Genomic DNA, 22,915 nt, shown 5'->3' with positions numbered 1-22,915 from the left:
TTTTTTTCCAACAATGTTACAAACGTAATATTTAGAATTGTAAATATCCACCAAGTCTTGTTTCTCACTTTATTATTGATTATCTGACGGTAGATAATGTCCCGGCCTGTGATGATTACCGCAAATCTATTTTACTGGAATTGCTTGCTCTGTGTATTTCCCATTTTAAAGGTTAAGACTAACAGGCTTCTGGGTGTGTAAATACAGGGAAATCCTAGGACTTCAGCCTCTAACTATACAACACTGGTGGAGACCTTTGCCCAAACATAGCTACACTGTATTTGCAGCAAGATGCGAAGTATAATATTTAGGACATCTGAATATGAAGTCCATACTTCTTTAACTTTTATAATCAAAAATCATTTAAAATCTTTTTTTCCTACTATCTAATTGTTTACTACTTTGTATAGCTCTAAATAGCAAGAATATGTTCAACCAGTCTTCTTACAAATGGTTTTCTATTCTTTGTTCAAACATCAATGGTAAAAGGCAGTGGTATGTCAAGATCTGCCAGCTGACATGACAGGCGCTGCCAGTGCAACGACTTCTAATGAAGGTGACAGCTGATCACCGAAACTGTCAAGGTAAATAAAACTTTATGATGTCTGAACAAAGGTTGCAAAACCATTTTTATGGGTCTATCGCCTAAAATCCTAATAATATATGTTAAAATTAATAGTTGTCATGAGACAAAATGTGATAAAATTGTTTTAAAGGGGTACTTTATGTGATAAAAAGTCTATTGTACAGAAATTATCTTAAGTTATTTTTTATCTTACATTCATCTATCTGAGCAAAAATTTTACTTGCAATATTTGTAACTCATGTAACTCATTCTTTAAAAAGCATTTTTCAGTCCATTGGTCTCTTTATTGCTCACAGGGCTTCTCAGCTAGGTGTGCTGAGGCTGCAATAGGTTTTCTCTCCGTTTCAGCCCTGCATACCTGCTGACAGGTGACTCAGGAGGGAGGGGACGGGCAGAGAGAGGCTGAGAGACGAAGGTTTGTAAGACTTAACGTCAGATAAAGAGGGGGGGTGGGGGTGGCAGGGAGATGGGAAGCTGGGTGTGGTAAGATGCCTTAAGCACATTCCTCATTGCAGCCGCACCCAGCATGTCTGCATCTCTCTACCTGCCAGTATTTGCTTTCAGAACTCATTCATGTATAAAAGGCAATTCCTGTACTTTCTCTCTCTTTTTCCTCTGCTTCAGTCTGTGTTCAGCCTGTTTCATTTCTCCTCACTTTCAGAGACTGCGTGTGGCTGTTCCCCTCAGCGGTGGGCAAAAGCTCACACTCCCATTCCTTACATTTCACGTTGATGTAACATTAACAGAGCTAGAGCAAACATACGTGGCGAGAGTAAAGAAACATGGCCTCCATTGTGTGAGTGTTAGTGATATGAGGGCATGATTGGGTAGACATTCTGACAACAGCCACGCCCTTAAGAGCAGAACATTCATGCTGTGAGCTATCAAAAGCCTATCAAACAAGGTGTGTCCTGTGCAATGAACACATTTTCAGGGCAAAGGAGAGTCTATAAAACAAGCTCACTGGTCTATAGATTTATCACTCTTGCACCCTGAGCTGATGTCAGGATTGCTTTCTTTTAGGTGAAGATTGCATGGTTTCATATCAGTGAAAGCGAAGCAGAAGTGTGAGAAAAGTCAGCTGAAGTAGTGTCAGGGTTAAATGTTGGTTTACAGAGGGTACACGCAGCAGCATGCTTTGCAAGATCCAACCTTTTCTGAGGAGATCAAATGAGACGTTACAGCATGCAGTGGTGAGACTGGTTTTAAGGAGCCTTCTGTAGAGAAGGGGAAATGATTAAATAGTCGATTTAGCCTCAGTGATTCACCATGGAGAAAAACAACAGACGATTCCTCGACATCAGAGTTTTTAGGCAGAACTCTAAGGAAAACACAAAGTAAAGTTAATAAATATTTTAAAAAATTAATAGATATTTATTAGAATGATTTTAATTGTGAACAATCCAAAAAAAAAACTTAAAGCTAATAAAGGAAACAAGATAATGATGACATTATGAGACTGATTAAACATTTTTATTGATGTTTATTATTAAAAATGATTCCCCCCCACTTAGTTATTCATGAAGGTCTAATGTTAGAGCCATAAAAAAGAAATATTTAGATTATAGAGTTATTTGGATTTTTTGTGCAATCCCTTTTTCTTTTACTTTTGTCATTTTTATTAAGTAGATGGATATCAGTACAGGTTTGTTTTATTGTGAAGTTTACTTTTATGTTGAAAGGCTTACTTCCTGTTGATGCTCTTAAGTGGATGGATACACTGGGCAAGATTATTGCACAGCATTAAGTAATATAGTTTTAGACTATATGTTATGGCAACAGATCCATTATCTGTCATTTTAGTTGCATGCGTGCATGCTGTGTATTTTTTGGAAAGAAAGAAAATACTTTTTGGTTTTTTTTTCCATATTCCCTTGATAAATCATTTGCTGGTTAAATTTCCAAGGGTGCAACTAGAATGACACAAATATTGGTCTGTTTCCATAACAACTAGTACTGATCACAACTTAAGAGAGCATCAATCAACAGTCTAGTCTACACCTTATTCTTTACCCCTCTAGCAAAGATGTGTAAAAAGCGTTAATAAACTGCACTGCAGCAGCTACATTTTGCATGAAAATATTATTTTGCAGTTCTGACAGGGTGTTTATTTATATACCTTTTTTACTCAAAAGGCAGAAATTACAAACAAGCTGAATGCACTGTGTGCCTACATCAATCCTTTTTACAGTACCTACTGTATCACTCCTATAGCAGAAAGAAAACTGGCTGCTCGTCCTGCCTTAGTTGCTGCAGTTCTAGTTGTTTTAAATGTTAATGTTTGATGTAAGCTGCAAATAGCGGTTTTCTGGTAGCAACTATTAGACTGATAAAGATCCTCACACATCTATCGTCATTTAATCAACCTGTCTTTACAATTTAGAAGACAGCCCAATTGAAGTTGGAAAAATGTGGAGCCTTATCAGTGCACCAAAAATAAATTATTCGGTTACTAATCAAAAGATTTGACACATTCTAATCAATTTAGAAATGAAAATATTCTTCAGTTACATTTATACTAGTGTTAGATGTGTCACTAATTCTGTCTGATTTTGTAATAAAGTATGGACAGTGCTGTTAATTTGTCTCTTAGGGAAGCGCTGCATTCACAACTAAAAAATGTATTGAGTGAAAATCTCAAGTTGATCTCCTGGTTTGGGTGATGATCAATGTTTGGCTTCTTTTTCAAAGGAAATACTTTAAGAAGCGACAAATAACCATAGAGGAAAGCACCACAGCTGACCTGCAAAGTTCCTTAGCATTTACAATCAGTGGGAGAAACCTGTCAAACTCCCTTTTCTGAAAAAATAGCTCTATTTTTAAAGCAGTTCTAAAAAAAAAAACAATGAAGTTATTCTGTATTTTACCTCTTTTGAATTAAGCTGAACAAGGTATTTTATTGAGGAAAGAGGCACTGAAACTACAGATTGAAAAATCAAAGATTAATCTGTAAAGCATTTTACTGAGTCATTTTCCCACTTGTACCGTATGTTAAAATTGGGCTTAATTTACTTAGAGGTGATTGAAAACACACCTAAAAAAGGTGTAGGAATCCTATTGCCAGTCAGAATGGTATATTATTCAGTTTATTTCAATAAACTGTTGTATCTCTTGCACCTGAGCAATCTGTTGCAAGCCAAAAGAAATAAGAAACACTCCTGGATAGGTGTCGGAACTTCTTCAGAAACTGAGTGAAAGTCTGATAGCCTTCCATTTTAAACCTGTGTGTGGTTGCCATGACCCGGATGACTGAAAATGTACACAGCCAAACTGTTGTGACAATTTTTTATTTTCAGAAGCAACGTATGAATGAGTAAAATGTGACTCATAATTTTTTTTACGGCACTGCTGAAATTAAGAAGCAATGTGTTGTTATTGTATGTGCATATTTCAGTGATTGCAAAAGGGAACAGAACTATTAAGGTTGCAAGACTATTAAAGTTAGTTCCCGAATTCTGAATATGACCAGACTTTTCCTTTAAAACCGTCTTCTTCATCTGTTGTTTTGAAACCGTCTTCTCCTGATATAAAACAATGCTGTTTCTCAATATGTGTACTTGTGCATTTTCCTGTGATGTTTGTACTTGTGAAACGTCATCAGACTCGCAGAACGAGAACGGACAAAGTCCCCGGATGTTGTTCTCACCCCTGCCGCTTTATAGAGTATGCATCAGAGCAAACCATTCGTGATATTAATAGCTGTCCCAGCATGCCCCAAAGCAGCAGCAGCTTCCAGGGGAGCGCTCACAGAGCTCAGAGTTTTAAGTTAAAAGTTCACTTTTCTGTTGCTGTTGTTCAATAAAAGGATGTTTAAGATAATTTGAGGCGAGAATATTATACTTTAAAGCGTCACTATATGGCCCATTTACTGATTTAGTGCTTAATTTAAAAACAATTTCAGATGTTGAGAGGACCACAGCAACCAGCGGACCTCTGTGATTAACAGCAGCCAGGGCTAACCTTAACCCATCTGCAGCATAGCCATGTGTGAAGGACCGCTGGCTCTGATGCCAATTTCTTTTTCTTTTATTTGGCAAAATGTTCATTTGATTTGTGTTTATCTGACTGTGTTAATTATTATTCCTCCATTAAAAGAAAAAAGTAAGAGTTTATTATTATCTAGGGACTATTAATAACAGGCAGTGAAATTCGGCTAAAGACGAGCCGAGTGCGTGGTGACATCACAAGTACGCTTCTGTTCCAACTGACCCATATTTATGCTGCCAGTTCTCCCCGAGTCCAGACTTTCCTGTGTTCTTCTCAAGAACATACATGGCAAGGACACGAGTCCGTTCTCGTGTTCTAATGAATTGAGAAATGGCACAAGTCTTCTAAAAGAGAGCAAAAAAGTCATCTTTTGCTCTTTATTTAAGCTACTTGCTGTGTTTTTTTTTCCAAACTAAAGGAAAACGCCTTTTTTTTCACACTGACGTCATACACACGCTTTGTTTTTAAAAGATATAAATATAAGAAATATAACCGCAGATGTCTCGGGCCTTAATGTAATGAATGCTGGCGTACCATAAAGAATATATTATGAACAGTTTAGTTTGTGCCTTCAAGTCGTTGCCCATAGGAAGACGTTACTTGGATATAACCTAACGGAATATCTTCAGAACAGCTCCAAATGACACAAAACTCATATGGGTGAGTAGAACATGATGTAATAACATCAAATCAAGGGTCAAATGTTAAAAAAGGGCATTTTCCTTTAATAACAGGAGGTGAAATTCAGCTAAAGACGATCCGAATGCGATCCGAGTGCGTGGTGATGTCACAAGTACGCTTCTGTTCCAACTGACCCATATATTCTGCTTATTTGTTATTTTTGTAATGTGTTCCCCCAAACACTGGTCTTCAGTAAAGGGGCCATAATTTGGGCCAGGGATAATTTAACAGGGGTGCTGGCCCCTGTTGGCCCCTATGTAGTACCGCCTCTGACCCAGCTCCCTAACTGATGGCCGGAGTCTGAAATGTTTTTGTGAAGCGGTTAAAGGTGAGATCCTTCAAAGAACTGATAACAAAAGCGCCATTAAGACCCATTCCACTGAGCCCACATTTGAAAGAAAGCAGAGGAAGCAAACTTCCAATGATGTTTTCCCTTGTTGCGCTGGGAGGAGTCTCTCCACCGGTGGGAAAGCCCTTCCTTTTAGCTACTCCTCTACTTTCCCTCATTCACAGCGCTGACCTACAGCCAGTATCCCCACGGAGGATCTCACACTGCCGAGAGGAGCCCTCAGCCCCGTGGAGGGGGGAACGAGTACACGGTCAGTGCGCAGGCTCCAGGCGGAGGACTGGGGGGGTGCGGCTCCTGTCCGATCTGAGGAATGTGACACTCGGACGAGAAAGGAGGCCCGAGTCGAAGGCGGAGAGCGAACCGCCCGGTCGCTCCGGAGACAGCAGGGGGAACAAGTTGTGCTGCGAAGCGAAGGAGGTACGAAAATGGATCAACTCAGCCATCTGGAGCAAAACACTTCTTTGCATAAAGCGACTATAATGCTTTAATTATACCATCTCTACTATCTGATCTCTTAAATTACACACTATCTAGACCATGCTAAATATTCCAACTTGTTGTAACTTTCTATGAGCATGGTTATAAAAGTAAAATCAAGCCAAGAAACTTTCCTCCTCAACAGGCAGCAGTTTTTACAGGTTTAGGTGATCCAGGTAGCTGCTGTACATTATTGCTACGCCCTGAGCAGACTGCTCTCTACAGTCAGAGCACAGAAACACAGGGCTCCCTGTCTTTTATCCTTTTTTCTCCCAGTCCACTGAAGGAGGAACTATAAGAACAATTATGGACAGTTTCTAAAAATGAATTATCTGCTTATAATACTTATAATCTGTTTACAGCTTCTTTATATAAAATATATATAAATTTTTTTTTTATCAGAGCTCGTCTGCCTGGCTGTGTGTTTCCTGGATGGGGCCGCCTTTTACAGTCGCTTTTTGTATTTCTGCTTCTGTCTCCTTGAACCCCAGTCGGCCTCGGCAGATGGCCGCTCACACTGAGCCTGGTTCTGCTGGAGGTTTCTTCCTGTTAAAAGGAAGTTTTTCCTCTCCACTGTCGCTACAAGCATGCTTAGTGTGAGGGATTGCCATCTAGTCAATGATTCGACGCAATCAACAGGTTTTCCTTAGATAGAAACTTTGAATCAATTTGACTGTATGATCTGGTGAACTGTAAAGAGCCTTGAGATGACGTGTTGTGTATTGGCGCTATAGAAATAAACTGAATTGAATATATATATATATATATATATATATATATATATATATATATATATATATATATATATATATATATATATATATATATATATATATATATATATATATATATTAATAACTTTATTCTATAACAGTGATCTGATACTTTTAAACATTTCTAAAATTTCTGTATATATAACAGGATATCATTACAGCGTTTTTCAGTAATTTACTGGTGAATTTGCTGGTTTTATGATTTTCTTTTTCAAACAATTGTTTCAAAGACATTATATTTTGTAATTTTTTATTATATACTTGGCGAAATAATTGTTATAAATTTTTTGGTGGGCTTTTCTGGCTAATTTTTTAGAGGCTTTTAAATCGCAATGACCAAAATAAAGAGATTATATCTCGATATAGGCTTTGACATACTGTGTAGCTCTATAACTATTTTAGCAGCAAAACTTTAACAGCAAAAACACATCTCTTAATCTTTATTTACAATCTTATCCTGATGGTTAAAGGTCAGATATAACCTAGTTAGGAGGAATTGCATCCTACCTTATCTGAGACCTAATATATTTAAGACGAAAAGCTGTTTTGCTTTTGTTTCTCAAACTATTACATAGAAAATGTTTTAAATTGATTATATTAAATGTTAGGACCAGACAGGGCATCAAACCGAGTTCTGCAGCTTAGCAGGATTTCACTTTCAATAGAAAAGCAATATGATTAGAGGTAATTTTTTAAGCTGTTTTCAGGATCTATGTTGGCGATGTAGTTTTTTAACTGTAATGTTTTCAAAATGATGTGTTAAACACACTATCATTGTGTCAATAATATTGTGCAGGAGAGAATTTGATTCCTTTAAATCAATTATTTCCAAAGTTGGGGTCATGACCCATGAATCAACAAGCATGTGGTCTTAAAGCCTCTACATAATTGGACTAAACACCACAAATATTAATGCTGATGCATATTTATGTGTTTAAAAACCAAAAAACCTAACTTAAAAAATACCACACATCTATTTTGGTTTGTAGAAATGTTTGTATAATCAACCAATAGTTTAGGTCATAGGTCAACAATTATACAATTTTGTTGGTTGAAATGGAAAAGTTTAGGAACTTCCCTCTTAAAGGATAAAATAGATGCATCCAAATTGCTGTAATAAGCTCTTATTTAACAATTTTGACCAATTGTTGACATGTCAATGAAGAAAATGGATTTACATCTCTGTGTTTCTTCATTTTGAAACAACTCATTGATGCTGAAAATAACTAACTTTGAGAATTTAACACATGGTAACCACTTCCTCATTAGAGAGTGTATTTGTCTCTATGATGCTTTCAGTGATTGTAGAAAACATTGCAGTCTTCATTCCTGACCGGCCGAGCCTTATCATCAGGGCATTTTAACAAGTGGTTACATTTTATAAGCATGTCTCATGGCTTGTTTGAACAATGCTTTGCATGCTCTGGTGTTCGTTGAGATGGGCTTAGTGGAGCTTCAAGCCTTTTGATTATAGTCCTTTCTGTTGAGCAAGGAAGACTGGTTTGCAGGCTCTAACAGTAGCATAACTTCATGCAAAAAGCTGCTTTTTTACAGCTTTTCTCCTCGATTCTGCAGAGTGAGTCACTGTACAGGAATAGCCCCCAACATGTGGTTGTAATTTGTGGGGGAAAAAAAAAGCTCTTCAATGCCAGTTTTTTTTCCTGTCCCCAATGCGTGTGTCTCCTAATTGAATCTTGTCACATTTCCAAGTGTCTGCATATCATTCTTTAAGCGCTGTCTGTTTTTGTATATCTTGAAAGGTTAATGTGCTTTAGGAAAAGAGAGGTGGAAAAATGCTTGAAAGCTTCAGCCGCTGAGTTTTCCGTTCAGGCTGACCGCAGGCCTGAAGGCAGTTGGAACAGATGACGGGCACCTCAGAGGACCTGTTTTTCTAGCCGCGAAAAAAAAAAAAAACCGGGAGAATGTGAGCCGCCGAGTGTTGTCACACATTCAATGCGTGTTCATCTGTGTGTTTGAGCCGCCCTTTGTGCTTCATTCAACGGCCTTGTTGAGGTGTGAAGTTATACAGTGAGACAGGAAGAGCCTAGTGTATGGATTTATTCAGGTTGTGTACATTAAGCTGGAAACCCTGACAGGAGCATCAGAACGTTATGGGCCCCTAAACCTGTTCTCAGGTATTGCTCTTTTTGCAACGAGTTCTAACACCTGAAAGAAACATGCTGGATCAAACCGGCTATTTGTTCAGCGAGGCGTGTTTGGATGAAGAGAGAGAGAGAGAGATACTTCTTGATTTTTTGTGTCCTCTCTGCCTTTTTAGGGTTTATTCCCACACCAGGACTGATTAATTAGCGGTTGTTCCTGTCGCCTCGTCCAGGAATGTTGATGAAACATGAAACATGCAACATGCAGTGCGCACTTCAAGTCTATGGCAGCCTTTTGCTGCTGTATTGTTCTGGTTTAGAGTTTCACTGGTCTTGTTTAGGTACATTTTGTCTGGGACAAAGAGCAATACAGAGCTCTGGATCAGTTTGGTGCACACTTCTGTTGCCATAGCAGCAGACAAACCATCATTATCTGTTTTGATATCCTACCTGTCAGCTAGTGGTGTTCCTCCACTGCCTCATCCTGCAGTGACCCATAGGTGAGCAGGGTGAAGAACAAACCACAATGCTGTTTGTTGTCTTTGTGCACAAGTTAGGCTCTTCGCTCATAACTACCTCAGGGCTTAAATCGTTCAGGTATTCTCAGGAATTTTAATAAACACGGATGAGTCATGAAAAAGTTTATTTTTGAAGCATAAACTCCTACAAAGGCCTTAAACTGATATTTTTACACTGGGAATTTGTTAAAAATGACCTATTTGGAAATTCTTTTACATGGATTGAAATCACTTTGACTAAATTAGTGATATCTATTAAAAAGGTTTGAATAATCACTGTCTGCTCATAACAATCCTTAAATACTTACAACTGTCTTGCATGTTCTTTTTCACTGGATTCTATAAGGTGTATGCATCCAAACCTTGGAATAAAAAGTGAATTTCTGGTTTTAGAAGGACAGAGATCTTTGTAGCCAATTAGAGATGAGAACATTTATTTAAAAAAGTCTCACAGATGAAGACAAAGTCTACAGTGGCTCAAGTAGCTGCTGTTAATTGAACTTGAACAGTTTTAAGAGCTTATTGTTTCAAATTTGCTAACATTTTCAACTTTTGAGGTTAATAAATTTTATTTTTAATGACATGTAAAGTATTGGAATTTTTCCTACTCTGGCGTTTTCACTGCCTTATGTTACTTGGAATAAAACCCCCATATTGCTAGTCACTACCTGTCAGCAAATTGGAAAAAGGCAACGAAACTTTCTATTCACAACACACAAAAAAGGGGGAAAAAAATGCAGTAAAAACCAGAATAACTACATTTTTTTTTTTAAATAACGTTAATGTGTTTAAAACTGCAATTGGTAAACTTCTGTCTCCAAAGAATCTGACTGCAGGCTAGCTACCTGAAAATACCACCTGACTTATTAATCACTCCATATAGTTACATTTGTGAAACTCTACTCAATGTATTTAGACTATGTTATATGTTTTTATGCTTATTCCATGATACCTTGTTTATTATGCTGGAAGTTTCTTCCTGTTAAAAGGGAGTTTTTCCTCTCCACCGTCGCTGTATGCATGCTTAGTGTTAAGGATTGCTGTCGAGTTCATGAGCTGGTTTTCTTAGATAGAAAACTCTGAGCTAATCTGACTGTATAATCTGATCTGGTTGAATTATCTCTGTACAGTTCTTTGAAATGACGTGTTGTGAGTTGCCGCTATATTTATAACCTGAATTGAATTATACCATAAAAACATATCACCAGCCAAGTCCTAGTAAATTTTTAAACTAATTTTTAATTCCTTCAGGTATTAAAATGATTTAACCTGATTTAATAAATTAACAAGAAAATCTAAAACTTATATCTAAAACATAAATTTTAATTATCATCTATTTATATTCTCATATTTGATTTTTAGAAATTTATATATATTTATATTTGAGCAAGTATTACAATTTATTTGAAATGTTTTAACCATTACCGTACATTTTGTGAGAAGTCTAGAAAATAAAAATGTTAAAACTTGTAATTACATAGTAATGATCATAAAAAGTATAGCTGTTGGCAACCGTATCTTTATTTCGAGTATTTCAACAGCTGTTTTTCTTTTGTGTTACCCAACAGCCTATAATTTTAGGTTTACCTGCTGAGAAAAATTCAAAGTTTGTCATTTTCACGTGCTTCACTGAAGCTGCAGCATAGTTTTCAACCAACAAAGCTGCTGAAGGTCATTTAAGAATTTAGAGGAAAATTTAAAAGATCAACTGAGTTGGTTTGATTATTTTGGAAAGTAGGCAGAAATGTAGAACTAAGGGGCATTAAATGATGATGATAACAAGAAGTTGAAGAGGAGAAAAAGGACCAATTTTCATGAAACTAGTGAATAAAACGGAAGCAAGCAATTTTGTCCATAGATAAATTACAAAGCTGTACTCTGTTGCAATTTTATCCTCCGGCCCGGCCACGCCAGGACATATTGGATGACTCACCACTGGCTGAGTCAAATGGGTTCTTCCACTGTTTGTGGGTTAGGAATTGTGCCCTTTGCTATCAACGTAACCAAGCCCTGAACGTTTACACAGAGCCCATTATACAAACCTTTATAGCAGGTACAAGTTCTCCCTCAGCCAGAGCCCACGACACACCCTGATAATTCAACTAGACCTCCAGTTAGCCAGAAAAACCAAGACAGAAGAACACTTCCTGTTGGGACCACAGGCTTATTTGTGGGGAAAAAAGGTTAATGAGGTTTAATCTAATTAAAATGTAGCTTTAATCACTCTATCTTGTGTCTAAGTCATATGATCTATTAACTTATCAGTAATGTGATACAGCTTGACTCAAATCTGCAGGTTACTAATTTTACTGTCTTTATCTAATAGCAAAACAAAATCTTTTCAGTGGTGGTCTGTATTCATTAAGTGATCGTGATCTTGACGTTGCATAAGAAGAGTAAACCATGCTTTACACAGCAGGTTTTCTTGTAAGTTAAAAGTCATGAGTGGCTTACAGGAGATTTATGGAAGCCTTTAGACACTGTCTTGTCAAGGCCAACAACAGACAGCATGAAGCATGACGCACCGGCACGACAAGCTCGTAGTCCTCGTACGAACAGACTTGTCTATACACCTCCTCATGCCTTTCCCACCTCTACCAGGGTCTTTTTCTTGTGTCATTTTTCCAGTACGTCTTCCTTCCATTGTATTTTCTTCCTCCTGTTGTTTCTGTGTCCAAAGTCTGGTTTGCAGTTTATACTACAAGCTTAATCCCTCAATAGTTCATGATTGGCATTATCGTTGGATGTTTTATTGCAGGTTTAGTGTTTCATGAAAAAGACAATAAAACCAATTGGGATCTTTCAAAATAACATCCCAAAAATCAGTTTAATTACATTTGAACAAAGTCACAACATTATGCTAAATTTAAAAAAGAACGAGCTTCAAAAAATCCAGATATTTTTTGCCCTACCAAATAAAGATTGGGATGAATCCCATAGTAATTATGTTTTATAGTCAGTTGGAGTAAGTTACCTTTAATCCCTTGGCATTGATTTACCAACAACAGTTTCATTGTTCGCTATAGGAAACCAGCCTGCTCTTGTATCTCAACACCAAGTGGCCTTTGTCTTGCTAGTTTTTTTTTTTTTTTTACCTTTTTATTGAATTATGGTATTGTTTGTTCTTAATGAGGGAGTAGAGTGTTTTTACAGTGAGTGTGCTGACAAAAGCAAGGTGATCTAAACACAGGAAAGCATCCTTTTCTTTGGTCTCGGCTGCTTTCGTGTTTGCTCTACCGATTCTAAGACTCCTTTAAGTTAAGTCTGTTCTACTTGCTTGTTTTCACCTTTCCTGCAGAGGCTTTTGACTTGACTTTCGACCACACCCAGTCCAACAATGCCGCACCGGTCGCAGAGCTCATCAGTTGGAGATAATCCCCTCGACCCAAACTATCTGCCCCCACACTACCGCGAGGACTATCGTCTAGCTATCGATGCTCTGCTGGAAAAAGACCATCAGGTACCAATTATGATTCTTTCGCCTTGATAGAAAAAGGACTTTGATAAAGAATTTGTAGTTTTTTAGTTTTTCATACTTAAATGTTTGATATCAACAAATCCAAAGTAAATACAAAGGTATCTCTCAAATGATGAAGTTGTTTATTAGTAGAAAGTCTATCCAAACAGAACAAGGCTTATGTGAAAAAGTAATCACCTTTTTTGTTTGATCATTCATTAACTGTAATTTATCGCTTTTTTAAGAGAGTAAGGTTCAATTTTAGTAGACACACCCAGGCATAGTTACTTTCAAAGCTGTAAAATGAAGAAATCCCCAAAATGGAACCTGCCTCTATAAAGTAGATTAAAAGAAAAGAAACCTGGACTATAGACCGCAAACCAAAATTAATCCACCAGTGCATCAGTAACTTATCCAGGAGATTTGGAAAAATATTCCAGGATAAAAATTAGAGCACTGAACCCGTCATTTGTTACAGTTAGGGTCAGTATCAATGATTTTACATCCAAGGTGAAAAACACTACTACATAAAAAGAAAGTAAATCCTTGTATCTACTGATATAACCATGAATTCTGCTTTATAGTTAAAAATCTTCATGTAGGATGTAGGAACATTATTTTGTGACCATAACCCTACCTATATGATGGAGCAGGAAAATTATCTTTCAATCTCTGACTCGCTAAAAAACAGCTAAATAAAGGTTTTCAAGCTGCCAAATCAAAGCTTGGACTTAAATCTGATTTTGATGTAGCATAACCAAACAGGTTTATTAATGTTGTAAAATGCAGCAATATGGCTCAATTAAAGCAATTAACCAAGGAAAAGTCACGACCAAGACTTAGGAAAATTGCTGTCTTGCCTAAAAGATGATATCTTCATTTATAAATTACAAAAACAGTATCCAACAAATACTTTTTCACTGTGTTGTATATGCTACTTTTATGAGGCATTGAACTTGTTTTTTGGTTTTCCCCTAGGGTTACTTTGATTTCCTCCAGAAATCGGATTTGGCGGGCTTCCTGTCCTCGACTGAAATTGAACACATCAAGTCCACAGTCCAGGCACCCAGCCAGGCCTCTGGGGCCCCCGAGCTAACGTATTATGAGGGTGGACTGGATGCAGAGGGCTCCTCGGACACCTACTGGCCAATGCAGTCAGACCTGGCTGCACCGGGCCTGGACCTGGGATGGCCGCTTTCACAGCACAGTTTCATTGGACCCACGGAGGTCACAACCCTGGTCAACCCGTCTGACCCAGAAATGCCTAGCATTAAAGAACAAGCTAGGAGACTCATCAAGAATGCACGCCAGGTGAGCACGAAGGCCAGTGTTAACGAGACTTAAGCATCACATTGTGCAGAACCAGATATATACGTATTAAAACTGCCTACAAAAATACCCCAAAATATATAAAGTATTTGGAATTAAATTTGCAGCTTGATGCGTTTGTGTCAGGCTTTGATATATCTGTTTTCTTATCACTATACACTAGGTAAATCAACTTTATCTACCGGTAAAATAAAAAAAAAAGAGAAAAACAGTTTGATAAAGTGCTGGCAGGTCTGAACTCTAACTTTATTAAATCAAGTTGCAGTATTAATTTTAACTCCCTTTTTTTTCTACCTCTGGTAAAATTTCCAGCACTCCCTTTAGTCAAATTTCTAACCGACTGGCCCTCAGCTAAATTAAAAATATGATTAACAGTACACCGGCTGCCAAATGTGACAAGCAGTCGAACCAGTTGGTTTGAAGGAGCATGTCTTTATTTGTCCTATGTTTAAGTTTGAATTTACAGAGTACATGTCTGTGTCTCGCAGGCGTTTACTTTTAGCATCTCTCCTGAAGTCGGTGCCTCGGCGTGCACATGGAGAAATGACAGCTACAAAATACAATGACTCACTCTACAAACCTCATGTAAATTTAGCATTGCAGATACACTCAGCGTAGCCAAATGCGTGAAGGAGGGGTATAGTTATTTAGTTTTAAGCCTTTCATAAAAGGCTTGAAACTTAAGTTTGGAAAAATAATTTGTTAAGACTGACAACAGTGACCTCATCTTCCACAATAAACACATATATTAAAAAAAATCAGAAAGTCCTGGCTCAGTTCGTACCTTTGCCAATTTGTTTCTCCATTTCATATCCATAAATTACAATTTTATATTTTTACATCCTAAATGCTTAAGAAGCCATGGCAAAATAGTTCTGTTCTCTTTTTAGTTTGTTATTTTTAATTAATTATAGATGTAAATTGACTTACAAGTGTTCAATAATATAATTGAATTGTACATTTTAATCTAAAAACTATAAACTTTGGGCTCTGATCCTGTTTTGGATCAGATACACTCCTAAAAACAATCGGGCTTCGATATTATTCAGGAAATGAAATGGTTTAAATTGCCTGCATGTCAATTAACTCACATCATCCTACCTTTCTTTTCTATCATTAAAGTGACTCCATTTTGGCTTCTTGGTTGATAAAATCATTTTTTGGTGTGGGCATTTACAGCAGTACAAGTCTATCCAATTGGCCTGCTATGTTAACAGTGTGCAGGTTTCAGCACATTTTTTTTTTTTTATTGGTGTCACAAGACTGATATTCCTTACATGCGTAGAAAAAAGACAATTTTTTATCCTCGGATGCAAAAGTGGGTATAAGATGGGGCATCATCAGTAGAAAATGTTCTGCAATAGAGGAAACCCTTTTGTTATCTCCTATTAGCCGCCTAAAATTGCTAAGAATAAAATTACAATGGCTGATTTAGAGTTGTTACAAGTGTGGCCATGCCTGGCCATATCCCTTGATTAAGTTTTTTTTTTCCTCCCCGTCTAGGTTATCGCAATTGCAATGGACATGTTCACAGATGTTGACATTTTTTCTGACCTCTTGGAAGCAGCAGGACGCATGGTGCCTGTTTACATTTTATTGGACGAGAAGGACGCGCCTCACTTTGTCGCTATGGTTTTAAGCTGCAAAGTCAACCTGGAATCAGTTCATGTGAGTTTCAATTTTTTTTTTATTACCCTTAACAAAATTTGACATGGTCGGCAGTTGCAAGTCCAATTTCTGTTTACAGATGATGCGCGTCAGGACTGTCGCAGGAGTCACATACTACTCACGGTCAGGAAATACATTTAAAGGACAGTTGAAGGATCGTTTTCTCTTGACTGACTGCAGGGCTGTACTCAGTGGAAACTACAGGTAAGTCAGTGGATGAAATCGTCTATTTATATTGTCAATTAATCTGTAAATGCTAAGACTTTTTTTTTCTTTTTCTAGTTTCATGTGGTCATATGAGAAGATCCACCGCTGCATGGCACACCTCTTCCTTGGAGAACTAGTCACTACTTTTGATGACGAGTTTCGTATTCTTTATGCTCAATCAGAGCCTCTGGTCATTGATCAATCCATTGCTCTCGCTATCCCCGAGCCGGCCACCAGCAGCTACATGAACCCCCAGTTCGGTTTAAAGAGGTCGCAGTCTATGCGTAACCCCATCGGGTTCAGGAGACAGCCTGAGGTTTCCCCTGCCTTCCCCTACGGAGAGTTAGATCGTAACTCCTCGCTGCCTTTCCGGAGGAATGACCCCTTTCGTCACACCCTGGAACCCAGTGCAGGAATCACAATAGGAAAATATTCTCAGCAACAGTTTCGTCTCCAGCAGTCGTTCCTGGAGCAGGGCAAGTCCATTGTGTCCAGGCAGATGGAGATGAGTTCAAGTGCATTTAAGAGACACAGCTACGCTGAAGGAACTCAGGAAAACTACTCATCTTCCCGACAATACATGAAGCACAGAGTAATGAACAACCTGGAAGAAACTGATTTTCAAAGGTAACTATTTCTAAATTGTGCTTTGTTGGAGAATTTTTTTATTTAAATTTATCTCATGAACAAATGCTTTACGGAGTCATCTCCTGAAAAAAAACATTTCATTACCGACTAAAAATAACTATTTTTTCTTCACAGAGAGCAAATATCAAGTAGCCATTACTACACTGAAGGTCCTGGTCCGGGTTCTGGCCATGGGCATTATGACCGACTTCGAGGCCGCCTCCCTCACCTTGCCATTGACCAGTATTCAGAATCAAGTTATCAGTCTGATCAGGAGCCCCCACCTGGAAGTAGGGACTACTTCTCATCAGAGGACCTGAGGGGACCCGAGGAGCTCCACGGTCCTCCTGTAGCTGGGAGGTATGGAGGAGGATCCACTGGCCGGAGACCAACCATAGGCCAACCATATGCATGTCAGAGCTCGCCGACACATTTGCATCCACCCGAGAAGTTTGGAAAGCAGTCTGATGAAGAGCACAGCCAAGATCCAAGTGTGAAGCAAGGCATGAGGAGTTGGAGAATCCATTCGTACTTAAGCACCTATGAGGATGGCGGAGAGGAAGGCTTGCCTCAGCCAATGGGTCACGACGCGTTTGATGAGCCCATGCCTCCTGAGCAACCGAGTGCATCAGAGAGTTTAGCTCAAAGATTTGCAGTAAAGGATCCGCCAACTGTTCCCCCCAAACCCAGACCTGATATAATAAGACCCCGCTTTGGAAAACCAAATATGCCTGAAAGTAAAAATAAAGACTCTGCACCAGCAACAACCAGTGATCTGGTTACCTCTTTCAGTGATTTTAGGTCTTCTGTTTTGGAAAGAAGAGACAGAGAGCCAGAGAAGGAAAGGGAGTCAGAAAGGATGTCAGTCAGGGAGGTTGTAGAAGATTCAGAGAGTAAGGAAACCCCAGATCTTTTTTTGTCCAGGCACGAATCGTTCCGCTCACGAGTGAACCCTCTCCTCCAGCGTAGCTCTCGTCTGCGCTCCTCACTAATATTCTCATCTTCCAAAGCAGAGATGCACAGTGGCAGCCTTGGTTTAAAACCAGCGACAGAAGAAGATGACCCATTAGATCCGGGACGCACTTCATCCCTTGTGGCCCAGATTCTTGAAAAGAGAAGGTCTTGGTCTCGTGAGCCCCTTGACTGGCGAAAGAAAGCGGAAGAAAAAAATTATGATAAAGGGAAAGATGAGAAAGAGGAAAAGGAGAAAGAAAAAGAGAAGGAGGAACAGCAACAGAAAAAGGAACCAGAAAATACTTATCTGACCAAGAAAAAAGAAACCCCCCATACGTCTGAAAAAGAAGAAAAGACAACAGTGAGAGTTGAAACAACTGAATCCAAGCCCTCAGCTATTGTAAGTGATTTATCTAGTAGACTACAGTATTTCAAAGATCTGGAGAACAAGCGAAAGGCTCCGAAAATTGAGACAGAGGCTCAAAAAGCTTGGGAGCCAGCTGAAAAGAAGCCAGACCTCTCTGAGAAGGACACAGCCGATACTACGGCACCTCCAAAAAACCCACCTGTAAACATCACTTCATCAGAAAAAGAACCCAAGAAGCCAGATATCGCTGCAAAACTGGCAGAGCTCTCTCGAAGACCTTCAACATCAAGTTCAGTCAAGCCGTCATTAATAACTGCAAAGCCTTTTGGAAGTTCCCTGAAGCTTTCAGAGACATTACAACCCCACAGAAAGGAGAATGAGACCGAGGGCCAAAGGAAAGATGACTCCAAGTCTGCAAAGCCTCCTCCATCACCCAAGATGATCAAGAAGGATCAGATAAAGCTCAAGTCCCTGACTCTTCGTCGCATATCCTGTGGCGACGATGGCCTGGGGAAAGATGCAACAGATGCTGAGAAGAGCGAAATGAAAAAGAGCCGCTCTCACAGCTCTTCAACGTTAATGCATGAAGAGTCTAAGGAAGGACTGCACAAGGTTATGGGTTCTAATACTTCATTAAACACAATTGGTAAGGGAAAGGGTGAAGATAAAACGCTTGAATTCCTGAAGAAACAGACTCAGAGGTTAAAGGGGTTCCTGGGGCCAAAGGATAAAGAGAAGAAAGCCTCGAGCGATGACAAGGGCATGAGTACAGTAATGGAGGTGTCGGACGATTCCAGTAAAAAGCAAGGCTCCTCAGCAAAAGTCACGACATCCACAACTGCTGAACAGCCGGCCACCAATCATAAAGAATCAGCTGGGAAATCGGGACCCTCGCGCTACCAGGCCCAGGGAAGCTCTGCTCTGTACAGCAGCAACCTGCGGGACGACACTAAAGTCATTCTGGAGCAAATCTCTGCCAACAGCCAGAAAAACCGCCCAGAGCGAGAAGAAACTGGAGGAGACAAAGAGAGTGGTGACACGGACAAAGGACAAGAGACAGAGAAGCCCTTTAGGAAGAATCGATTTCTGCGACAACCGGGGAACACCCAGGAGAGGGAGGGGCTTCTGAAGAGGATAGAGAGTCTGAGGAAGGAGAAGAAGGTCTACAGCCGCTTTGAGGTAGATAAAGTCACCAGCACTGACAGAAATATTATATAGTGAAAAGCTTTAAGTATTAAATTACTTAATTAAGAGAAATTAAAACCATAAAGATTTTTATGGATGAAATGGAAATTTTAATATCTGCTCTTTTTTTAAATGTTTAATAGGCTAAATGATTAAGTTAATGTGTTCTACCTAATATATAGTGATATCCAAAAGTGTTTGCTCCCTCACATATCTTATAAATGGTGATTTAATTTTTCACTTATGTGAGAAAAGAACTACCCCCTGAACCTAGGAACTGGTTGTGCAACAAATTCTGTTTTTCACAGCCATCTTGGATTTAGTCTTAGTCTTCAGGACGAAAACTATTATTAGTCTTAGTCAATTTTTAGTCATTATGCTATGTGATGGTTTTAGTCGGTTTTGGTTGACAAAAACTTAAAAAGTTTTTAAGTCTAGTTTTAGTTTTATGTTGCAAAAAAAAAGTTAACCTTTACAATTTTGAATAACAACCAGATTCCTTTCCAGACTGAAAGCCGTAGCCTCGATACTACAATAGCTGGGTATAGAATGTTGCCGTGCAGTTCACCGTTGCTGTTGGGCAGAAAACTTTGATTTATAGAATTCAAATAAACCTTTTTTATGAATTAATGCTCTACTTTATAAAAAAAGTTTCTCAAAAAGTTGTGAAAATAGCAGATCTAGTTCAACACATATTTAAACATACAAGGTTTCCATTGTAAAGTAAAAACTTCCTTATCTACTATGAATTATACATTACGCACAAATTAACCAATCTTCATTGCCCCAAAAAAGCAAAGAACAAAAACATTCTTCTTTCTACTTTGGCAATTTTGGCTTTTTTCTGAGAATTTGCCCCTTAGTTACCACTGCTCAGGGGTCAAAGTAGATTTAAATTAACAGGGTTTTGAAAGGTAAAACATACAGAAAGAACGTACATAATTGTCTTTAATGCCATGGCAATCCAGACCTAATTGAATTCATATTTTAACTAAAATGTTGACATATTTCAAGGAAACAGAGAAAATGTTTGGATGACAACACAAGGAAATATTTACATCATATTTAAATAGATAGAAACGAGAACAATGGGAGAGAAATATTCAAAGATCTATGTAGCTTTTCATTGGGCTCTATCAAAAAATCAACATAATTCAGTGAAATATTTTATTTGGATATAATGTAGGGATTCCTTTTTGTAGAAATTAAAGTATGTTTAGTATCACCTCTTGTGAGCTGGAAGAAATAAAATCTTGATAGTTAGACAAACGATGTTTACGCTTGGCAGAGAAGGATCAGCAACATAGTTTATTAAGTAGCGATGGAAGAACCATACTGCTGAGAGTGAACCATAAGGGATGGAGCGTGAAGTGCGGACTCGGAGCTCCACGTGCAAAGATGCATTTCTACACAAGCACAGATAGAAGATCAGAGCAGAGCTTGTTAGAGTTAAGCGTGCAGTACAGACCATTCCGGGTTATTTTCTCTGACCCTCCCGCTGCTGCCATGATCCATCTGTGCTTCTGCAGCGGCTGATACTGATTAGTTGATTACAGCACAATGATGCATTTTAAACGTCTGACCAATGACCTGCTAATTTTCATTTAGTCCCGTCTCGTCTGACTAGTCATGTTTTAGTCATCAAAGATCCATGTTTAGCTCGTCAGTTTTCGCTATTATCAATGAAAAAAAAGGAGCGTCAACGAAATGATTTTGTCATCATCATTGTTGATCAACACTGTGCAACCCTTGGCAGCAGCAACTGCTATCAGCAACATCTAGCATTAAGTCGATAACACGGCTGTGGAGGATTTTGTGGTTTGAACTTTATTGCTAAAGTGTTTAAATTAATCTACATTGAATACTTTGCATCTGAACAGCAATATTTTGCAGCAGCATCTAAATCTGAACTTTGACTAGTAAATCCACAGTAAATCATGGATTCTGCTTCTTTTTGTTGTTGTTAGGGATTGATCAAATGGGCTTTTTTGTTATTTTTGGCCAGCAGGTGTTTTTATCTCAGATCTAACCCACAGCTGTTGTTTTTCCCCCTTAATCCATGGGATCATAATTTAAAATATTATTTTTGTATTCACTTGGGAACTTGGAGACATAGGGCAGACAGAATCAATGTCTCTGCTAATCCTGTTGCTCTGTTAACAGATGGGGAACAGTCTGGCATAACTAAAGGTGGAGTTTCAACCATTTATGAGGGAGCTATCGATGCAAGCCGATCAACTAACAGCCATTGCCAACTTGTGCCAACAACAATCACTCCTCAAAGAACTTCGGTGTGCACAAGCTGCAGCCTTTTCTGGATTTACACACAAAGAAATAATAAAACTTGGAGAGATGATATTGAAAATGCTGAAAACAACCTGAAGTCACTGGGTTTGGAATGTGCCTCTTCGCCAAGAACTGGTACCCCTCTTTTCCTTGTATGGTGACTGAGAGACAAAAGTGACTAGCATGCTGGCAGTGTTGGCTAATGCTTCACAAAGCTTGTATGAACGTGACTGGGGGACTCAAGGATGAAAACAAACCGTCTGCACATGCTGGAGCAGACAGAAAAATAAAAACGCCAGTCCAAAATACGCACAGCAGTATTCTGCAGTAAGTGTATGGTTCTTTTGTTTCTGGAGATGTTTGTTTGCCTGGGACTAGTTTGCCGATTAACAGGAGAAAGTGTCCTTATGGTTTCACTGTATGCCAATTGCTCATCGAGGCCCTTACCCAAGTTGGAGATCTAAAACAATGACGTAATGCCAATGAAATAAAGTGCGTAGTACTGTTGAAATAAAGAGAATAAGGTGTGCATAAATATGTTTGTTGAAGATAAAATTGCATTAGCTAGAGTTTTTTTTTTTTTTTTTTATAAAACCCAAAGCCGTAAAATTTATCTTCGTTAAGATGTGCACCCTTTCCACAGCTAAAGATGTCAAATAACAATTCAGTGCAGGGCTTTTTCTGTTCACTACTGTATGCTTGCTGGCTTTACTTCTATGCAAATCAAATGTAAATGATTTACAGTTGCTCTGAGTCGCTGTGAAAATTGTTTTGTTGGCATGTTACCTATTCTTCTCTGTGTTCTCAGTTTTCAGTGAGGCATTACCTCTAAGAGAGAAACAAGGGAGAAAGGTCTGGGTGTATTTATTGCACAGTTCTGGAGCAAAGCCATGCCACCTTGCAAAACTCGCTTCACTTTTAAAGCCTACGCCCTAAGCAGGACTCCTGGCTATTTTGTTGGCCTGACCACAATAAAAAAAAAAAAAAAAAAAAAAAAAGAACTAGGTGATTGCTTATAACCTAAAGAGGGAAATAAAATATTTGGTGGAGTTCATCTGAATAAAGGATTTACTCCAAAACGGACGGTTTAAAGTTTACGCGTTTGTGATTCACCATTCTGCTGTATATATTTATATATATAAAAAAACTTTTTCATGTTTTCCATATTCATGCACTGTAAAAGAGATTTAATGGTGTTTATTTTTTAAACATGAGTATGGATTCGCTCTTGTTAAATATTGCTGACGTTAATGAGGGTGATTCAGTTGCACAGGGTTATTGTGCTCTTAAAAGTGGAAAAGTATCACACTGTTTTCAATTTCTGAAAAAAAAGTATTTAATTAAATGCTTAAAAAAGATTTT

General features: G+C 38.4%; 1 protein-coding gene across 1 annotated transcript; it reads left to right on the top strand.

Moving 5' to 3' along the window:
• The first annotated feature begins 5,742 nt into the window (after window positions 1-5,742).
• On the top strand, window positions 5,743-22,911 carry fam83hb (family with sequence similarity 83 member Hb). The gene is made up of 8 exons (XM_038303261.1): window positions 5,743-6,020; window positions 12,772-12,933; window positions 13,909-14,241; window positions 15,763-15,927; window positions 16,007-16,131; window positions 16,210-16,761; window positions 16,897-19,261; window positions 21,431-22,911. Exons 2-8 carry the CDS (start codon window positions 12,811-12,813, stop codon window positions 21,449-21,451), a joined length of 3,684 nt encoding a protein of 1,227 aa, XP_038159189.1. The 5' UTR covers window positions 5,743-6,020; window positions 12,772-12,810; the 3' UTR covers window positions 21,452-22,911.
• Window positions 22,912-22,915: the final 4 nt, after the last annotated feature.

The sequence above is a fragment of the Cyprinodon tularosa genome, unplaced genomic scaffold (genome assembly GCF_016077235.1).
Source record: "Cyprinodon tularosa strain WSP-4 unplaced genomic scaffold, ASM1607723v1 ctg509, whole genome shotgun sequence".
Classification (NCBI taxonomy): Eukaryota; Metazoa; Chordata; class Actinopteri; order Cyprinodontiformes; family Cyprinodontidae; genus Cyprinodon; species Cyprinodon tularosa.
This window is presented reverse-complemented; position numbering and strand designations above follow the sequence as displayed.

Excerpts from the sequence above, each read along its gene's own strand:
- fam83hb (XM_038303261.1), top strand. The coding sequence starts at position 12,811 with ATGCCGCACCGGTCGCAGAGCTCATCAGTTGGAGATAATCCCCTCGAC. Across the intron at positions 14,242-15,762 it reads TCATCAAGAATGCACGCCAG|GTTATCGCAATTGCAATGGA; the intron begins GTGAGCACGAAG and ends CTCCCCGTCTAG. Across the intron at positions 16,762-16,896 it reads GAAGAAACTGATTTTCAAAG|AGAGCAAATATCAAGTAGCC; the intron begins GTAACTATTTCT and ends TTTTCTTCACAG.